This window comes from Daucus carota, chromosome 9 (assembly GCF_001625215.2).
Source record: "Daucus carota subsp. sativus chromosome 9, DH1 v3.0, whole genome shotgun sequence".
Classification (NCBI taxonomy): Eukaryota; Viridiplantae; Streptophyta; class Magnoliopsida; order Apiales; family Apiaceae; genus Daucus; species Daucus carota.
In genome coordinates, this window is record NC_030389.2 from 44,017,667 (window position 1) to 44,037,895 (window position 20,229).

Sequence of the window (20,229 nt, forward strand, 5' to 3'; positions counted from 1 at the left end):
GCGAAGACAGCAACTAAAGGCAAATGGATTAGATGCAGACATTCTTAAACCTACGACACCATACACATGAACAAAGGTATAAAAATGGTACAGAGTGGTTGTTGTGCAGAGGTTATATATTTTGGAAGTAGTAAAGCAATGGCACAAATTGTTTAGCTTCATTAATTAAAAAAATTCGAGTTTTTTCATGCAGGTTCCTTCAATAATATAAGAAAAAAGAGTTTCTTTCATCATTGCCCGGAGTTATTTCTTAATAAATCGGATGCACTATCCTTCTGAAATTTTAAATCATCGTCCAAGGGACCAGTGTATGTCAATAATATATCTTCGGTTTTTCTATGGTGTGCCCAAAGGCACACACTAAGCACTAAAACTTATAAATTTGGGAGATTTTGATTGGTTTACACTCTTTAATAATGATGCCTCCTTGCATTTACAACAACCACACCAATCAAATCCCTTCAATTTTATAAATGTTAGTGCTTAGCATGTGCCCATGGGCACACACTAGACAAACCCATATATCTTAGCAGTATTCTAAAAATTTCCGATAAATTCCATGTAAATCCTAAATCGGTGGATCAACCAATTAGTTATGGTTCCCGATTCCTACAATCAAGTATTTTAGTAGTATTTAACTCCATCGTTTATTTAAAAAGCATACTACTCCTGATCTCAGTTCTCTTCTTTGTTGATCTTATAGTAGGTCTTTAGATAGTTGATCTTTCTGTTCTGTCAATAGAAAGGCCTTAAAATCTTCCAGTCAAGAGTAAAATGTAACAATGCAGCGTATTCGTTAAATATTTGAACTTCCTCCGTCACTCTCATTTTTATCGCTCCCGTAGGAGTCCGGGCCATGTCTCAGTCCTAGTGTGGCTGATCATCCTCTCGGACACTTGACGAGGGGGTGTGATACCGGGAGACTCGAACCCATTTATTGTGAAACACTTAAACATTTGAACCATACGATCGAGAATAACCTTCTCGCATAATGCTGATTTTAATCTAGAGACTCGAAACCGCAATCTTCTTGTTAGCTAGAGAGTCACATCCACTCTGTTACATTCTTAGGACAACGGAAATTTTTTGTTAATGGTTTTATACTTTCGAACTAAGAATATCGACTCGTCGTCTGTTAAAAATTCTCGCAAAAAAATTTAGTAACAATTCTTGGGCCAATATCTCTTCTGTATAATATTCACAAACAACAAACAGATTCACTTGCATGCCAAAAATGGCCTTGCTTGATTCAAACATAACTCTAAAAAAGTAAATACAGTGCCATCTACTAACAAAGAGTTTAATGCACAAACATCCCGCAGCAAATTTTGAGGCACTAGTTTCGTGCCAATGCCGCGGTGGACATGAAAATGAGGAGTATGAGAATGACAATGGCAATGAACGAGCCAATTAAGGAACCCGAAGCTCGATGGCAAAAATCAGTGAACTGGTTGCAGATGGAGTTCCAGTTAGCCGAATTATTCCCATTATGCGCCAGAAACAGTATTGCAGCTGCTGCGGATGCTGCAGACATGAGCAACGCCAGTGTTACCTTGCATCAAAAAATCGAACATTATTAGCATTTATAAAACCACGGAAAATATTTCAGGCACAAAATTGGGCACAAAATCTTTCACAACATGACATTTGTTAAGTTTTGATTGAAATGAGCCCTTATCTGATTAAACGAACCCGAACACATTAGTATTCGATTATATGCATTTACCATGTCCATAATGATCAAGAGAGCTCTACTCTGTTTTGCTGCACTCCTGGCAATGTTCAAGATTGCGAGTGGAATAGAGAGCGCGAAATATGCACATGCTATCGAATTTATCACCACGAAGTACCTGTACAGACAAAATCCCGTGTAAATCCTAATTGAATACCTCAAGATTCTGACATATTTTTTCAAAATCCAAGTTGAATACACCAAGGTTTCATAAATGATAAAAAAAAAAAAAAAAAAACCTTTAAAATCTCAATCGAATACACCCTCAGAGTTAAAACAAACATAAACAAAAAGAAGCAGTTACCTGAGAGTGGAAAAATCCTCGTATTCTACATTGAAGACCGCGACTTGAGTGAAGAACTGGAGCTGCTGGTCACTAGTTGCCATGACCACAGCACTTGCTAGCGTCGAAGCAACTGCAACAATTCTGAGAATGACATCGAGGATCGCCATACCTCTGTTAATTCCAGCTGCCGGAGCTGGAGTCTTGGAAGATTCTCCGGTCTCAATGTGGGATACCTTCATTTTCGACACAATGCTGGCCTCTGCACCTCTGTTCTTAGTTTCCAGAGCAGTTTAAGTTGTGCTTTCTGCTTATCAAATGCATGGATGTGAGCACATTTATATATAAAGATTAGAGTGCTAATTAATCTTGGTGAGTTAGGTTTTCAGAGATTATTAACTGAAACATCATCAATGCAGATGTAGTGGATAAGGTTCTTATGAATATATAATAGTAGAAATGTAACCTAGAACACCATGTTGAAAAGCCTGAAATGAATTGCTTAAGTTTTCATAATTTAATCACAAACCTAATCCTAGTGCAACAGATTTCAAAATATGGCATGTAGAAGAATGTTGTGTATCTGTTTTAACAAATATCGGATGAACTTATTTTATTATAATAATAAATCTCGAGACGAGCGAGAATCCCAATCCGGAATCCGAAACGACAAAATATAAACCATGTATCTGTTCAAACAAATACCTGGATGAATTTATAATAATAATAAATACTGGAATGAGCGAAAATCAAATTTAGAATCCGAGACGACAAGGATAAACCCTAATTACTTTAATATTGTCCGCCTATCAAGTCTTTGAAAGTCCATTCTCTCTATTATTTTTAGTGCACTCATTCATTTTATGGTGTTAATCTTTAGTATAATTTTGTTTAGTATATTTGATGAAATGTTTCCGCTATCCGAATAACAAGATATTTTTTTTCTTTTTAATATTGTAAATTTTGCAAATCAATCCCAAACATTCTTTCTTTTTTGATATTGCTGAAAATCCAGATTAGTCCTTGAAAACAATTTCACCAATTTACCGATTGCATTAAAAATCTTCAATAAATCCTGTCACGTGTAAAGGGCGGACAATTAGCTAGAGCAAACTGATTGGTTCCGATTCCCGGTTTCTATAATCATGCAAACAAGTGAACTATACAAAATCTTTATGACCCCCTTCTTAATCGAGAGCAGAATGGGCAAGTAAACAAGTCAACTGAAAATCTAAAGCAGGTGGATTACAAGACTGCAAATACTCCAAGACAGGTTAGAGAAAAATATGGCATTCATCTCCAAACTCGCCGAGCCGAGCTCTTATTACATTTGTGGGAATAGTTCCGCATAATTCATGGAAAAAATTGCATAAAATACATTTCATCCAGCAACCAACCCGCAATTTGGTCTCTATTAACCAAACCAAGCACTAGTTCTCTAGAAACAAATAAACAAGCAGAAGTAGCAAGTTAAACCTTGCATCCACTGCCCGAGTTGATCACAAAATAGATTCAATTGCTTGAACCTATATCCGGGTTCACTAAAGATGAAAACCTCCTCGTTACACCCAATACAGTGCCAATTACAGTAAACGATATCCACTTATTCTAATACCTAATATTTAGAAGTTAAGCATATTGTTGGACTACAGGGCCACTAGTAGCCGCAGCAGGAATTTGTAGTCCGGAAACTTCCAGACTTCATCAATGGAAACTGCTCAGAGAACCTCCTGTAATAGGTCTAGAAGACAATATTATCGACATAAAGGCTAATGTTGAACTTGCAAGTGATACACCTATCCCCCTGATGCGACTGAACGATTTACAATGCTCCAACTCCAATACTACTAGCCTTTTCAAGTTTAAGGCTAGTCCATATACATTGTCAATATGTGAAACAAAAGTCTTGGCAAACACTAGCATCTGGAGGTGCTTGCAAAGACAGTATAGCAATATGCATCTACCAAGAAATTAACCGACAGCTAAAAACTTTCAACATATCAAAATAGAAAGAATTAACGGACAGTTATAAACTTTTTACAGATCAAAATAGTAAGAAATAACAGACGGTTATAAACCTCTGACATATCAAAATAGATAATTGTCAACAAAAGCACAAGTTGCATATACGACAGATAACCTATTGAATTTATTAATAAGGATGCGGGTATATTTAGTGATCCCTATTCAGAGTGACAAAGAAAAGACAAAACAAAAAACATGGACTTTCCATAACTTCCCCAGACTCTTGCACATATCATATAACAGACTTATGTGATATATTTGCACATGGCCATCTAAGGATCAATAACATTTATGACTTGCCTATATTTCGTAACCAATGATCAAATATGCAATTTTAGACTACGAAAACTTGTGTTGATAGTTCATACATATCCATATAATCAGATTTATTGGCAATGAAGCAGTCAAATACAAGTTCTTTTTTGTTGCCGGAAACATAGTTTCTATTAATCCAACCACTCAAAAAAGTAGGTAGTCATTACCCTAGTTTTTTACATGATGCACCTGCAATAATAAGAATTTTTTGTTTATTATGTAAAAAAATAAAACATGCTACTATCTGACAACTCGAATCATCATCCAAAGCCAAGCTGATAAGTGATAAGTGATAAGTGATACATGTCAATGACAAGATTCGTACCGTAATCGAACCAAAAAAGACTTACCAGATAATGATTAAGAAATACTTTCATCCAATCTGACCAAGGGTGGCATCATAGTATACTAGTATAGACATGTTGCTGTATATCAAAGTTCACGAGTTGACCATATATGCCTGACTTGGTATACAGAACCAAAATTTCAGAACCAAATTTGTATGATGATGAAAGATGAATAGTACTAACCACAACTGACAACACTGGAACTACTATTGCTCTCTAGGAAAAGTCTCTCTCACAATTATCTCAAATACCGATATCCGTTTTTCAACAAAAAGAACTGGAAAAGAAAAAACCTCTATAATATTCTATCATATAAAAAGAACGAACAAAGCATCATGCAAGCTACAAAATTGCAGATTTAAAATAGTAACTAATAACTAAAACAACACAGACAACAAAAATCAAATGAAACTACCATATCCTTAATTCTTTACGAAAACGTAATGTCATCTAAGGGGAAAAAAAATGATTGGACAGCATCATTAATTGTACAGCATAAAAGGAAACTTAGTTGAAAATAAAATAACAATAATCATTTTAGAAAAACATGACAGCAGATGGTCTTGATACTTGTGATCTTAGTTTGACTAGGTGCAAGGCCATAGATTTCTATTGATAAGTTCTAGTTCCACATGAAACTAAATAACAAAGGTGGGCCAAAATTGAACATAGTTTCTCATATTCAGGTCTTCTGGTCTTCTGGTTTAGGCTGAAGGCATCATCAAAGGTATAATGGGCTGGCTTCAGGCATCATGGATCACAAGCTGTTTTGATGGAAGAGGGAAGGAAACAGACAAAAAAGATTAGAAATCAAGATAGAGAATGTTCGGTGTTAGAACAAAAATTCTCCATAACTATCTCAGATCTGACTACTTATGAATTTAAAGCACCTTGCTAACTAATATCTGATACAAAAGAGACATTATCTACCTGCAGGCTCTAGGGATCAGGGTCTCTAATAACCATGATGTTTCCCATAGGAAACAGGGGATTCACCATACAACCTGGTAACACGGATATATGATCAGACTTGAGGGGTTTCACTTAACGAACAGACAAACAAAAGAATTCACATGGGAATATACAAATTAATGAATATCAGGTAATAGCATGCAGTAAATATTGAATCTAGCCGCGTGGGAAATGAATTGAAGGCCGTAAAGCTTTACCCAGAACCTCCAGAACGTCCAGAGTAGACACCGTATGCCCCATAGCCACTTCCTCCTCCCTGATGAAGTTTAAAAAAAACTGTTAGGATATTGGCATAGCAGTTGGCCATCTGATTTATAATTATAAAAGCTGTTCCAACATCTCCTTCAGAAGTTCAGAGAAGTATATGGAAGTGTAGATAACAGTGTGAATATGTTGTAAGGTTATTTGATATGCATCCAGATTACCTGTGAACCACCATAACTACCATAGGCATCGTTCGGGGGATAATCATTAGATTCATATCTGCTAGACGATGAATATCCACGCCCACGTGATTTACTATCACGGCTCTCATATCTCGGGCTGTCTGACATGTCCACTGGCATCGGAAGGTAGGGGACAGCAGGGGCCAAGAGAGCTCCCTCCATCTCAAATGTATTGGATCTTAAGCGCATCATTACTTGCAAGAGAGCATTGGTGGCAACATCAAGGTCACCCGTAATCTGGCCAATAAGGATATGACAATTAATAGGTTGCACTGTACAGCTGTTTCTCTTTAGTAAGCAGTGACCTTATAATTTGATTTAATATATTTATACTTGCTATCTATTAACAGGCTTTACCTGAACCATTTCATCATCTTCATGTGCAACTTTGGGAAGATCTTCCTTTGAAAGAATTCGAATGCTTGCCCTCGTGGCATTTCTCATCTCACTAATTATAGACCCGCCTTTACCAAGGAGGCATCCAATTCGAGAGCTTGGAACTAAAAGGCGAGTTGTGATTACAGAATCGCCAGAATCCTTTTCAGTTTTCTCACTGCAACGAGGTTGCAAGCGCATTGTTGCATCAATGGTGGGAGATGATTCTTCAAATGCCTGAAATATAACACATTAAAACCTTGAATATCAGAGTTTAGCATCTAGATAGGATCCAAACACAAAACAGTTATGAGAACTTTGCACACCTCTTTAGCTGATACAGATATAATGCAATCATCGCCTTCAGCAGCCGAACTATCAACTTTAATGGATGCTCCTGATTCCTGCCTGATCTGCTTGATAATAGAACCGCCTTTCCCTATGACAGCTCCAATATTTTCAGTAGGACAAACCAAACGAAGTGAGAATTCCTTCACAGAAGCTGGCCAATCTCTTGCATCACTCCTGTAACCTCCATAAGGTCCCATTAATGAACCTACGCCCATGATTGGGGCACCAGCACTTGGAATATATGCTCCTTCAGATCTTTGGATAGTTGCTGAGGACAAGAGTAGGTGTTGGGACCGTGAGGGATTATCATGAAGACGACATGCCAGCTGATAAAGGGCCTTCTTGACTACTGGACCTTCTCCAGATATCTGAAACCATATTTTTATACACTATAACCAATCAACTATAAAATATAACAATGTACATCAGAAAAAAAATATAGCATATTGACATTCCAGAATCAGAATCTGATTATTGTGCTTGCTAATTTAGTACTACTAAATGATTACAAGTCAAAAACAGACTGTATGTTTACAATAATGCACTGTTGCAAGATCCAACTAACATAAGCCTAAGAAAACTTCTAATATTAAAGATTTCTTAGTTATGTATTTAGCATGAAATATTAAGAATTACTAGTTCAAAGAGGCAAATAATTAATACAAAACTATATAATCACGAAAAAAACTTTAGAAGTATAGTTTACTGAACCCAGGCTTAATCTTGCGAATACCCCTCTCCTCTTGGTAATAAGAGGTTAAGGGTTTAAAGCCCAATGGTGGCAGGTGGTTATGGATCTATATTTATGTAATTGAACTTTACAAATAGAATGAGAGAGTATATCATATCGTCATACACTGTCCTAGTGCAATGTCAAAAAAAACAGGGTAACCAAGGCCAGAATTTCTCATGAAGCTGCTGCATTACCTGAAGAAGCTCGTCTGAGTTTGAAGCACAAGTTGGAAGATGTTGTTCACTGCTAAGGACCCGTATCTGTGCACGAGTTTCACTACGAATAGTTTGAATTACTTGTCCACCCTTTCCGATCACACAACCAATCTGATCTGATGGAACCAGCATTCGCACAGTGACTTGGTGAGGTTCCTCAAATTCATCATCAGCAGGTGCGTCCTCAGCGACAATTCGATCATGAACCTTGAAAAGAGCATCCTGAGCAGGTGAAACAAGATCTCCACTATCTCCGAAGCTATTAGTTTCCTCACTAGAACTATAAATTATGACAACACGCTCTTCACAACCTGGCACGGTCTCATTAATTCTTATTTTTGCCCGAGTTTCTTGCCTTAACTGCTTTGCAATATCGCCTCCCCTCCCAATTATACTTCCGATCTTCCTAACAGGGCATAAGTAGCGATACACTGTATCGTCAGGTCCAATAGCATGCGACTCTCGATCATCAGTAGGATTTCTTCTCTTGCTTCCACCATTTCCAGAATAGTCTGATTGATAATGGGACCTTTTCCCATAGTCATTTTTCTGACCCGCCATGCTATCTATATATTGCTTCAAAGAAAATAATATAAGGCAAATGAAAGGCTCACACAACAAATATAATATGTGATATGATCTTTTGGCAAGGTTTTCATGAGAAAATGAAGTAATCACAATGACAAATATTAATACAAAATAAGTCAGGGAACAGTGTCCAGATCCGGCAAGTGTTGCAGAAACACTAGAAAATAACAATTTAAATTTTAAACTGTCCAAAGTTACTGGCACTTAATTGCAAACAACAAAAAGAATACTTTTATGAAAAAGATAATAAGATACTTGAAAAGGGTAAGCAATTAGTTCAGTTTCACAATAACAGGCAAAAGTAGACGGCAAAAATTATTGTATATATCATTGAAATAGCAAACTTAAACAAATTTACCCATTATTCTCTTAACCTAAAAATTTAAAACCCACTTCAAGAGAAATCTACTACGGTTTCTAGATTCCGCACTCCGCAGTCTTCCCCACTTAAAACTCCCCACTTAAAACTCTAACACATACAAGCTTTCAACCAAAACATGCAATCTTTATCAGCAAATGCTAAATTTCTATTCTTTAAAAACTCAAAATCAACGACTAGCAACATCTTGTAAGAAACCAAACCCCTTCATTGACCAGCTTGCATATTAATTATTCTGCCCTAAATGGCCTCAACAAAATACCTCAATTCTCGAAAAACCCATACCTCATACAATAAACCAAGAAACGGCTAAAACAAATCCATACTCTACTCATTGCACTAGTACTAAACACACACTATCACAACAAACCCCACTCAAAATCTCAATTGTTTACTTCAATCTTTTTTAACACACACACACAAAGCCTACTGTACACACCTTACAATAAAACCAATCTTTCAAATAACCAAAATTTTCAAAAAATCTATAACTCATAGCCCACAATAAAGCATAAACAGCTATAACAAACCCATATATCACTCATCCCACTCCTACTAAATACACACTAACAAATCCCACTTAAAATCTCACTTCTTTACAGTAAAAATCCAATCTTTACAACACTTAACCTATCTGGGTAAATCACTCTGACCAAACAACAATCACACAAACTTTAATCAAGCTCAAACAATTCAAAAACAGCCCAGAAATTAAAAACTCAAGAAACACAAACAGATCTACTAAAGATACAAACTTTAACACAAAAAAGCAAGAATCTTGAACATTTAGACACAATCATACACAAAAACATAGATATAAGCAGTTGGGTATTAGTGGGGGGTGTCCAAAAGGGGTAAAAATAAACTACCTTGTGTTGCTGATTATCAGATAGTCTTTGTGAGTGCGCTGAGACAGACTTACACCTATGAATGGTACATGTGACTGTGTAAGTATAGGTGCTTATATAGTTAACAATATCTGGAAATGATAGAGCTTGAAATGTGTAGATGGGCTGTTTGGCTTAAGTCGGTTGGGCTTAGGTTGTGCTGTGCGTTATCAGATTTTTAAGGTTGAACCGACATTATTTCGGGAAAAAAAAAAAAAGGGTTGAACCGAGATATTTTTTATGATAATTTTTCGCTAAAGTGAGTCGAAATATGAAAAAAAATTACAATATCGGTATTTTATATAATAAATTGAATATAAGATAGCTTTTCAAAAATAAAAATAGTATAATATATTTTAAACATATTTGCGCATGATACATATCATAAGTTAATATATGAAATTTGTTTCAAAAAAAAAGTTAATATATGAAATATATGAATGATATGATAAATTAAAATAATAATTGAGTTCCTGATTTTATATATGACGTGAACGTTCCAAAAAGATTCGATCTTGTTTTTATTGATAAAACTGATAAATATGAGAGAAAATAGAAGAGCGAAATTGATTAATCATTAGAGATGATGAAAGTTGAAGAGCGGAGAAGCGACGGTTGGAATCTTGAGGGTCGGCTCTCGAAACTGCAAACCCTCGTAAATTGGGCATGTTTGTTTAACAGAAGCTGCTTCTGGCTTCTGCTTCTTTTGACCCGTTTGCGTAAAAAAGTAGAAGCACTTTTAAAAAGCTGAGAATGCTAGCTTTTGTCTCACAGCTTCTGCTTCTTTTTCAAACACTTTATTAACTTATTTACTTCTCACTTCTGCTCCACTTCTCTAGTTTAAGCAAGAAGTCACTTCTGTTAAGTTTACCCAAACGGCCCCAATATTTTTATAGTTAATTCCACTTGTTCACAAAATTTGTTCTGTGAAGTATGGTCAAGGGTTATGAGTTATGACGTTGAGATTATTTTCTGATCTTTATTCTTACGGGTAATTCTTAAAAGAAAGAAATGAATACTAAGCATCACATTGGGCTAACAAGTCCTAACAATATCATTCTGGGCCTGGGCTTGAGGCTGTCACTGCGTGAAGAAGTGTCCTCCTTAAGAATGCATAAATCAATCTAGAATTGCAGGCCTGTACTTCAGTTTATAATTGTTGGGCCGGTCATCCTTAAAAAAGCCTACCAAATGGGTCGACATGAATCTACACAAATTCATATTTCCAGGAACCCAAGCCCTTAATTTTAACTTTTGTCATTTTCCATTTTCCTGTTAATTACTTGTGTGGTCTCACAAAAAAGCTGGTAAATATCTTTGTAGATATCCCAATTGTATGTGTCTTAAAAGCGTGTAATGAGAAGGGGGCACTAGAAACATCACACAAAGATTATCCATGTATCTATCCTTAATCAACTTGCCAACTTAACTATCCATAGACAAGATGCCCACTTATCTAAAACATAGCATTTCATGGTCCATTCAAATACCAAAGTGCCCTAATCTAGTGCATGAACTTGGAAAATAATTAACAGGTTCGTAAACTCGATACGAATTTAAGTGGGTGGTCATGACGATGGATTGTTGTACTAATCACCTTTTAAAATTAGTCGAGTTACGTGTAAACTGATTCTAACACCCGTGATACAAATTTAAGTAGATGGTGATGATGGTGGAATGGAATGTTGTTCTAGTTATTTTCTTAGAATTAATCAAGTTATGTGTAAATTTGTTTGTACAGACGTGATAAAAATTTAAATGAATAATCATGACAATGAAATATTATTCTAATTATTTTTTAGAATTAGTCGAGTTACGTATAAGTAGCACCGAACACTCAGCCCTCCGATATAACAATTTTTTTAATGTGATGGATAAAAACTTCAACGTTTTGACATGTATTCCAAACGAAACTTCAACACTCAACCTCTTTGCCTCTCCATTCATTTACCAAACTTTAAACATTCAGCATCACTGTTTGTTTACATTTTGCGAAACTCAAACATCCGACCTCTTTGCTTTGCCTGCTAACCATAACAAGATAGGATTCCGAAACTCACCAACGTGGTGCAATAGTGTGGAGAAACAGGAACATTGAGCAACAGTCTCCTGTGTGGCTAGTGTTGTCTGCTAAACTAGGTTTGCATGTGAGATGGGACCAAATATAAGGTTGCTTTCATTGTAATAGTAAGATATGGAGAAGGGGACACGCCCATCATATTTGAAACTGAGGCCAGGTACCTAAACATGTTGTTGTTGGGCCTGCCATGTGAGGTTGTTCCCCCTCTTTCTTTCATTTTCTCAGTATTAAAAATGTGGATAAATATACAGAATATATTATAAAACTGTAACTAAATTATATTGATTTTTTTATTTTGATGACCGAAATTTTAAAATTTTAATATATTAACTGAATATATCTTTTATATTTCAAAAAGGTGCTAATTAAAAATCATTTTTAAGAAAAATTAAACCAAACCAAACATACTCGGTATATCTCGCTTAGAGCAGGATCTGAAGAGGGTAAGATGTCCGCAGATCATGCTCTACCTTTAAAATAGAGAGGCTGTTTTCGTGAAAACCCTCGGCTTAGTGCACAATAAATAAAAATGCTTCATAGTCATCTTTTCAAAGAATTAAACCAATATTTGATTATTATATATGAATTTGAATTTCGGCTACCAAAATATGAAAATAGATAAAATTCAGTAATCATTTTATAATTTATTCTAATATATGTCAGCTGTCTGATGGGAATAGAAAAAGAGCCTCAAAAAAGTCCCGGACGCCCTGTTCACACACATGCGAGCTCCACTCTATCGATGAACTCAAATCCAATTCAAACACGACTACGAGAAATTAAAGAAGCATTCAATGTAAATCCAGGTTAAAGACGAAAAGCATGCATTGGGTGTACTAAAAGACGACGATCTTGTAATCGATCATGATCACATTGATTGACAAGCGCTGAAAGGGAAGTTGAAAATTAAACTTTCACGAATTTGATTTTGCGGTGAAATACTGAAATGATTTTTCACGCTCTGGTCATCATCATTGATCAACTTAACTTTATATTAAAGAAAAAATTTATATATCAGGATTTAACATGTGTTATATATAGTGCGAGGACAAATAAGTCTTTTCATTAGAAATATAACAATTTCAATTTATCGGGCTCATTAAACGTAAAGAGAGATTTTGATTCCGTCACTACTAAAACAAAAACATGTATCGGGCTCATTAAACGTAAAGAGAGATTTTGATTCCGTCACTATTAAAACAAAAACATGTAGATCCAATGATTAAGGGCTTATTTGTTTTTGCCCAGATCCTGATTCGACTCATATCCAATTTTTTTTTTCAAACTCATCATAAATCCTAATTGATTATAGTTGATCAGTTCCACTCACATTATTATTATTAAAAACAACGATAATAATAAGATCCACAATATACATAAAATAATTCAATTAAAATCATATAAGTGTTCGTCACGTTAATTTCATGAAAAAAAAAATATAACAAAATTTGGCTACGTAGCAGTATCCCAAAAAAGATAATGTCATGCTTGATTTATGATTTCATCAACAAATTTTCTAGTTATATTAATTACTCTCCTTACCTTTTAATATAAGTTTTTTTTTTAGAATACCTTTTAATATAAGTTAATTCAATTTTGACATACATGTCATAAATGGAAATAATATATAAAATGAAATCGAAATGTATAGTACAACATGATACGAGGCAGCTCAATATACAATTTCACCGGAAAAAAAAAAGATATATTGTCAGGAAATAAAATCAAAAAGCACTTTGTGAGCAAGCTTGCTTTAACAACGCACAAATTTAAAAATCAAAAAGCGTAAAATCACTAGTGAGATGACGGTCAAAAGTCGTTTCATTTGGAAGCATCGGCTAATAAGTGGATTCTAATCACACAATTATCACTAAATTATCCAAACAACTTTAATTATACTTTGTCTCCTTGTGATAAAATATAGAAAAGTAACTCCTTTATTTTTTCTCCATGGAAATTTAGAATACTCCATAGTCCATAGGTTACTAGTGAATCTTCAACACTTTATAAAAGCTGCCTACAAATCCAATTAGTTAGTTGAAGTATTATTTAGAGATCAACTGAATAATTAAATTAATAAAAATTAATAAATCCAAGATTTAATCGTTTTCTATAAATTCTGAAAATTAAATTAATTGATGATCAAGACATAATTAATCATCATAATTAATTGTCAATGAATTAACATGCTTTTGAAACGATAAGGAAAATAAAAATAATTAATCAAAAAGTGGAAAACTAAAAGGGAGAGAAAAAGCATCCAATTACATGTAGATTAGTAAAATTAGGTAATTAGGTTACCTACATAAGGTATATTAGGAAATTTATACTTTTACATTTTCGCGCGGAGGCAAGTATTCCACTGATTACGGGGATTAAATTTCAGCTATCATTTGAGTGACGGAATCTCTGCAACTAACTAATGTCTCTGTTTAGATATGCTTGTCGACACTTTGGTGTTCGTTGTAGACGAAGTTGTTTGGTTGAACAACTTATTACGGAAAGAACAATTTATATGAAAGTATGAATATCATGATTTGTAAGAAGTTGTAAACCCACTTCATCCTTAATTATTGTAAACTAGCATAAAAGCCCGTGCGAGGCACGGGGCTCTAGTTTTTGCTGTATTGTAAATAATATTCATATATCATTATATTGTTCTTGTACGGACCTTGAGTTTGTATTATGCTTTAAATAATATCCGTGTGTCATCATATTGTTTCGAGCGTAACTATTACGTTTTATTTTTTGACAAAATATGTAAACATGAAATATGTAATATATGCAACCTAATAGCATTAATAGTAATAATAAGTACTATTCCCTTCATTCCATTTTATATGACCCTTATTCCTTTTTGAGACATCTCTAAAATAATGAACTTACTATACTTACTATTTTTAAACACTACTTATCACTATTACACACACTACTTCTCTATTTTATACTCTTTTATATTAAATAAACACTATTACACTCACTACTTACCACCACTATCTCAAATCTATTATTAAATTTTGATATATTCCACCACTTTACCCACTTTCCAACTAAATTTACTCTTTTTTACTACTTTTTTCTTAATCTCCGTTAAAGTCAAATAAGGTCACTTAAAATAGGACGAAGGGAGTATATTTTTAAAAAAAATTATAGATCAAAAACTACATTTGAACTGATATTTCTATATTCAAATTCGTTAGGATATAGAGACCATTATCATATTATCTATGTTCAAAATTATATTCGAAATTAATACTGAAATTTTAAATTTTAAATATATTATACCTCATTAAAAGTATCTTTAATTTATTGTTGAAATTATTAAATTATTTCAACCAATATACCATGATTTTGATGAAAACCTGTTTTTGATATGTGAATTACGATATCCTAAATCATGAATAAATGAAGATGTGTGGTCCGCGTTGCCCTACATTTATTTCTTCTTTTTTGAGCGTACGTTTGCATAATTGTTAAAGTGATACATGATGGAGCAGATCATCAACACATTCTTTTTAGCATATGTTGCACACATTTTGTATAAATAAAAATTGAAACATATGTTGCACGTAAAAAGACACGTACCTTATTTTATTATAAAAGTATCAATTGAACTACTAACCGTATAATTGCACCCCACAAATTTCTGACACCTTTGATGTGTCTTATCCTTTTATTTTTCATATCAATTATATAGTACTTCAATGTATTATATTTTTATTGTTAATTTAAAAATATTAGATGAATATTACTTTGATACAGTATGTTATAACATTATCTCGTTATAAAATTTTAATTTTCTATAATTAGTTTTTTGAGCTTGTCTGTTAAGACTTTTAATGATTTTTCATGTAATCGTTATAAAACAGATGTCAAACAAATGATTTTATGGAATTTCAAATAGCAAAAAGAGAGTAGATATGAGTTAGGCATCATGAAGTTCATAAGACCATAAAATATTTAGTTCAATTAGTCGTGTAGTTACTTTTTTAGCTTTGTGCAAACTCACATTTTTAATATTTTGATACTCGTATTTATTAGGAGTGATCAATGTGGCATATCATGTTCAATTGTTAAAGATCAAGTTATATATTCGATATTTTGAATCATAAAAAACTATTCTTGTTCTAGTCCCGTTTAATCAGATATTAGTTTCACCGTATCGCGTCAGATTATCCGGTTCAGAATTAATTATATTTTATTAGTTTAATTTGTAAATGATTAATTTAACTGTAGTTTGAATCATTTTATTTAACTGGTATGTTATATATTGGATGATGGCATATTAAAAATTATAGTTTTAAGACTTTAATATATATAACTTATTTCTCTGTGTTATTTTATTTAACAAAGTAAAATTTATAACTCAAATCTTTTTAGTAGTTCTCGTAAACGCGTTTTATTATAATGTGGTTGACTTTTGATTAACAATATAAAATTTCCTTAAATTCACCTTCATATCACAAGTTATAGTATTTCAAATACATATATCATCAAAATTATATCATTTAGATATATTTTCCGACACCAAATTTGATGTATTGTCACTATCCTTATATCTATAATTTTTTTTAAAAAAGATTTAGTTACACATCAAATTCTGAATTCATAAGTTTAAAATAAAAAAATATTCTACATAGGAATATTCTTTCAGTCATCTTATTTCGTGTTCTCCAAAATAATGTGATCTCTTTATAAATTGCCTTTTATAATAAAAGAAATTAATATGACATAGTCCATGTTGAAAGCTCTTCAATTTTTCCTTTCAAAGATGCTCGCTTAAACCTCAGTTTTTGTGCTTATTTCTCACATTCGTGACTTAAAATTTCTATAATATTGTATCGGTGCTCGTTTAAACTATTAAGTTAGATTTGAATTCGAATACGAATTATATCTATTTTTTGAAATCTGAATCATGGCACGAACCCGATTATTCATTTTTTTTAATTTTAAATAAATATTTATGTAAATAATTAATTTATAGATATTAATCTATCATGTAAACAACATATGAGACTTAACTGAAATAATAACTCATCTCAAATAAATAAGATATTGAGACGAATATAAATACAAAAATTTTAAAGTATGTGATTAATGCTTTTGAATAATAAACTAATTGTTTGTGTAGCTCAAGTGGTTTGAGTGATGTATTTGTATTGGAGAGGTCCCGAGTTCAAGCCTCATGAATAACATCTTTTTTTTTATTTGCACCCTAATAATGTTCATAGTAACAATAAGTACCATATTATTAAAAGAAAATGGATCAAAAACTCCATTTGAACTGATTTTTCTATATTCAGATTCGTTAGGATATAGAGTCCACTATCATATTATCTACATGTTCAAAATTATATTTGAAATTAATGTTGAACATTTAGATTCTAAATATATTATACCTCATTAAAAGTATCTGTAATTTATTGTTGAAAATTATTAAATCATTTCATCTATTTTAACATGATTTTGATGAAAACTTGTTCTTAATATGTGAATTATAATATCCTAAATCATGATTAAATGAAGATGTGTGGTCCGCGTTGTTTTAATTTTATTTCTTCTTTTTTATCGTAGGTTTGCGTAATAGTTAAGTGATACATGATGAGGCAGATCATCAACACATTATTTTACAACATATGTTGCACACACTTTGTACAAATAGAAATTGAAACATATGTTTTATGTAAAAGACTCATACCATATTTTATTATAAAAGCATCAATTGAACTACGAACCTTATAATTGTACCCAAAAAAAATTCTGACACCTTTGATGTGGCTTTACCCTTTTAATTTTTTTTATCAATTATATAGTACTTCAATGTCTTAGATCTCAAATTGATTGTACTTGTAGATTTTAACTATATTATACCTCATCAATAGAATATGTAATTTATTGTTGAAAATTATTAGATCATTTCATCTAATATAACATGATTTGACCTGACAAAAAAAACATGATTTTGATGAAAACTTATTCTTGATATGTGAATTATGATATCCAAAATCATGATTAGATGAAGATGTGTGGTCCGCGTTGTTTTAATATTATTTCTTCTTTCTTGAGCGCGGGTATGTGTAATAGTTAAGTGATACATGATAGGGCAAATCATCAAACACATTCTCTTTTAGCATATTTTGCATACATATAAATAGAAATTGTAACATGTGTTTTATGAAAAAGCACCCATACCTTATTTTATTATAAAAGCATCGATTGAACTACTAACCTTATAATTTTACCCACAAAAATTTTGACACCTTTGATGTGGCTTACCCTTTTAATTTTCATATCAATTATATACTAATTTAATGTCTTAGATCTCAAAATGCTGGAATTTCAAATAAAAAAAAGAGAGTAGATACCCATAAAGTTCATAATAACATACGTTTATAGCTTTGCGCAAACTCACATTTTTAAATATGTTGATACTCGTATTTCTTAAGGTGAGTAATGTAGCATATCATATTCAATTGTTAAAGACCAAATCAGGTACTTGATATTCTGGATTATAGGAAAATTATTCTTTTTTTAGTCCCGTTTAGTCAGATGTTAGTTTTCACCATATCACGTCGGATTATCCGGTTCGGAATTAATAATATTTTATTAGTTTAATTTGTAGATGATTAATTAATTTAATTGTAGTTTGAATCATTTTATTTAACCTGGATCTCTGCATTATTTTATTTTAACCAAGTAAAATTTATAACTCAATTATTTTTAGTAGGTCACAAAAATGTTTTTTTTATTATAATTTGGTTGACTTTTGATTAAAAATATAGAATTACCCTAAATTAACCTTTATATCACAAGTCATAATATTTCAAATTCATATATCATCAAAAGTACACCATTTAGATATATTTTCTAACACCAAATTTGATGTCTTTGTCACTATTTTTATATCTATAATTTAAAAAAAAAATTAATATGACATAGTCCATGTTGAAAGTCAACCAATTTTTCTTTTTAAAGATGCTCACTGAAATCTCAATTTTATTTGAATATAAATTATATTTATGTTTAGAAATCTGAATCACAGTTCGAGCCCAATTGTTCAGATTCTTTTAAATTTTAAATTTATTTACGTAAATAATTAATTTGAAGATATTAATCTATCATGCAAACAACATATGAGACTTAACTCAAATAATAACCTATCTCAAATAAATAAGACATTGAAAATAATATAAACACAACATTTTTAATGTATGTGATTAATGCTTTTGAATAAAAAAACTAATTGATTGTGTAGCTCAAGTGGTTTAAGTGGTGTAATTGTGTTGGAGAGGTCATGGGTTCAATTCCTAAGATAAACATTTTTTTATATATGTGAGGAGAAGTTAGGTTCGGAGTTAGGCTCGGGTTTGGAGCTAGGTAATTTATTTGCTCAGGAGGGGGCCTTGAGCTTGTATTGTGTTTTAAATAATATCCGTGTGTCATCATATTGTTTCGAGCGTAACTATTACGTTTTATTTTTTGACAAAATATGTAAATATGAAAAATGTAATATTTGCAACCTAATAGCATTAAAAGTAATAATAAGTACTATTCCCTCCGTCTCAATTTATATGACCCTTATTCCTTTTTGGGACATCTCTAAAATAATAAACTTATTATACTTACTATTTTTAAACACTACTTTTCAATATTACACCCACTACTTTTTTATTTTATACTCTTTTTATTAAATAAACACTATTACACTCACTACTTACCTCCACTATCTCAAATCTATTATTAAATTTTGATATGTTCCACCACTTTACCCACTTTCCAACTAAATTTACTCTTTTTTACTACCTTTTTCTTAATCTCCGTGAAAGTCAAATAAGGTCACTTAAAATGGGACGAAGCCACGAAGGGAGTATATTTTAGAAAAATATTATGGATCAAAAACTACATTTGAACTGATATTTCTATATTCAAATTCGTTAGGATATATAGACCAATCAAATTATCTATGTTCAAAATTACATTCAAAATTAATACTGAAACTTTTAGATTTTAAATATATTATACCTCATAAAAAGTATCTGTAATTTATTGTTGAAATTATTAAATTATTTCAACTAATATACAATGATTTTGATAAAAACTTGTTCTTGATATCCTAAATCATGATTAAATGAAGATGTGTGGTCCGCGTTGCCTTACATTTATTTCTTTTTTTTTTTTATCGTACATTTGCATAATTGTTAAAGTGATACATGATGGATCAGATCATCAACACATTCTTTTTAGCATATATTGCACACATTTTGTATAAATAGAAATTGACACATATGTGTTGTACGTAAAAAGACACATACCTTATTTTCTTATAAAAGTATCAATTAAAATACTAATCGTATAATTGCACCCCAAAAATTTCCGACACCTTTGACGTGTCTTATCCTTTTATTTTTCATATCAATTATATAGTACTTCAACGTATTATATTTTTATTGTTAATTTAAAAATATTAGATGATTATGACTTTGATACAGTATGTTATAACA

General features: G+C 32.1%; 2 protein-coding genes across 3 annotated transcripts; both read right to left on the bottom strand.

The window, feature by feature from the left end:
• Positions 1-1,156: 1,156 nt before the first annotated feature.
• On the bottom strand, positions 1,157-2,347 carry LOC108202543 (casparian strip membrane protein 1-like). Its single transcript, XM_017370994.2, has 3 exons — positions 2,037-2,347; positions 1,727-1,850; positions 1,157-1,552 (listed from the first exon to the last, which is right to left on the bottom strand). Exons 1-3 carry the CDS (start codon positions 2,255-2,257, stop codon positions 1,337-1,339), a joined length of 561 nt encoding a protein of 186 aa, XP_017226483.1. The 5' UTR covers positions 2,258-2,347; the 3' UTR covers positions 1,157-1,336.
• A 2,752-nt stretch (positions 2,348-5,099) lies between these two features.
• Positions 5,100-9,800, bottom strand: LOC108202542 (RNA-binding KH domain-containing protein RCF3). 2 transcript variants are annotated; one of them, XM_017370991.2, is made up of 8 exons: positions 9,631-9,800; positions 7,774-8,360; positions 6,822-7,214; positions 6,478-6,732; positions 6,100-6,357; positions 5,872-5,930; positions 5,633-5,706; positions 5,100-5,466 (listed from the first exon to the last, which is right to left on the bottom strand). In XM_017370991.2, the coding sequence occupies exons 2-7, from the start codon at positions 8,353-8,355 to the stop codon at positions 5,658-5,660; spliced, it is 1,596 nt and encodes a 531-aa protein (XP_017226480.1). In that variant the 5' UTR covers positions 8,356-8,360; positions 9,631-9,800; the 3' UTR covers positions 5,100-5,466; positions 5,633-5,657. The 2 variants fall into 2 exon arrangements, with proteins under 2 accessions (XP_017226480.1, XP_017226481.1); XM_017370992.2 differs by having other exon boundaries at positions 7,774-8,370; positions 9,631-9,782.
• Between the last annotated feature and the right edge of the window lie 10,429 nt (positions 9,801-20,229).

Excerpts from the sequence above, each read along its gene's own strand:
- LOC108202543 (XM_017370994.2), bottom strand. The coding sequence starts at position 2,257 with ATGAAGGTATCCCACATTGAGACCGGAGAATCTTCCAAGACTCCAGCT. Across the intron at positions 1,851-2,036 it reads GAGGATTTTTCCACTCTCAG|GTACTTCGTGGTGATAAATT; the intron begins GTAACTGCTTCT and ends TTGTCTGTACAG. Across the intron at positions 1,553-1,726 it reads TCTTGATCATTATGGACATG|GTAACACTGGCGTTGCTCAT; the intron begins GTAAATGCATAT and ends TTTTGATGCAAG.
- LOC108202542 (XM_017370991.2), bottom strand. The coding sequence starts at position 8,355 with ATGGCGGGTCAGAAAAATGACTATGGGAAAAGGTCCCATTATCAATCA. Across the intron at positions 7,215-7,773 it reads ACTCAGACGAGCTTCTTCAG|ATATCTGGAGAAGGTCCAGT; the intron begins GTAATGCAGCAG and ends ATATGGTTTCAG. Across the intron at positions 5,931-6,099 it reads GTAGTTATGGTGGTTCACAG|GGAGGAGGAAGTGGCTATGG; the intron begins GTAATCTGGATG and ends AAACTTCATCAG.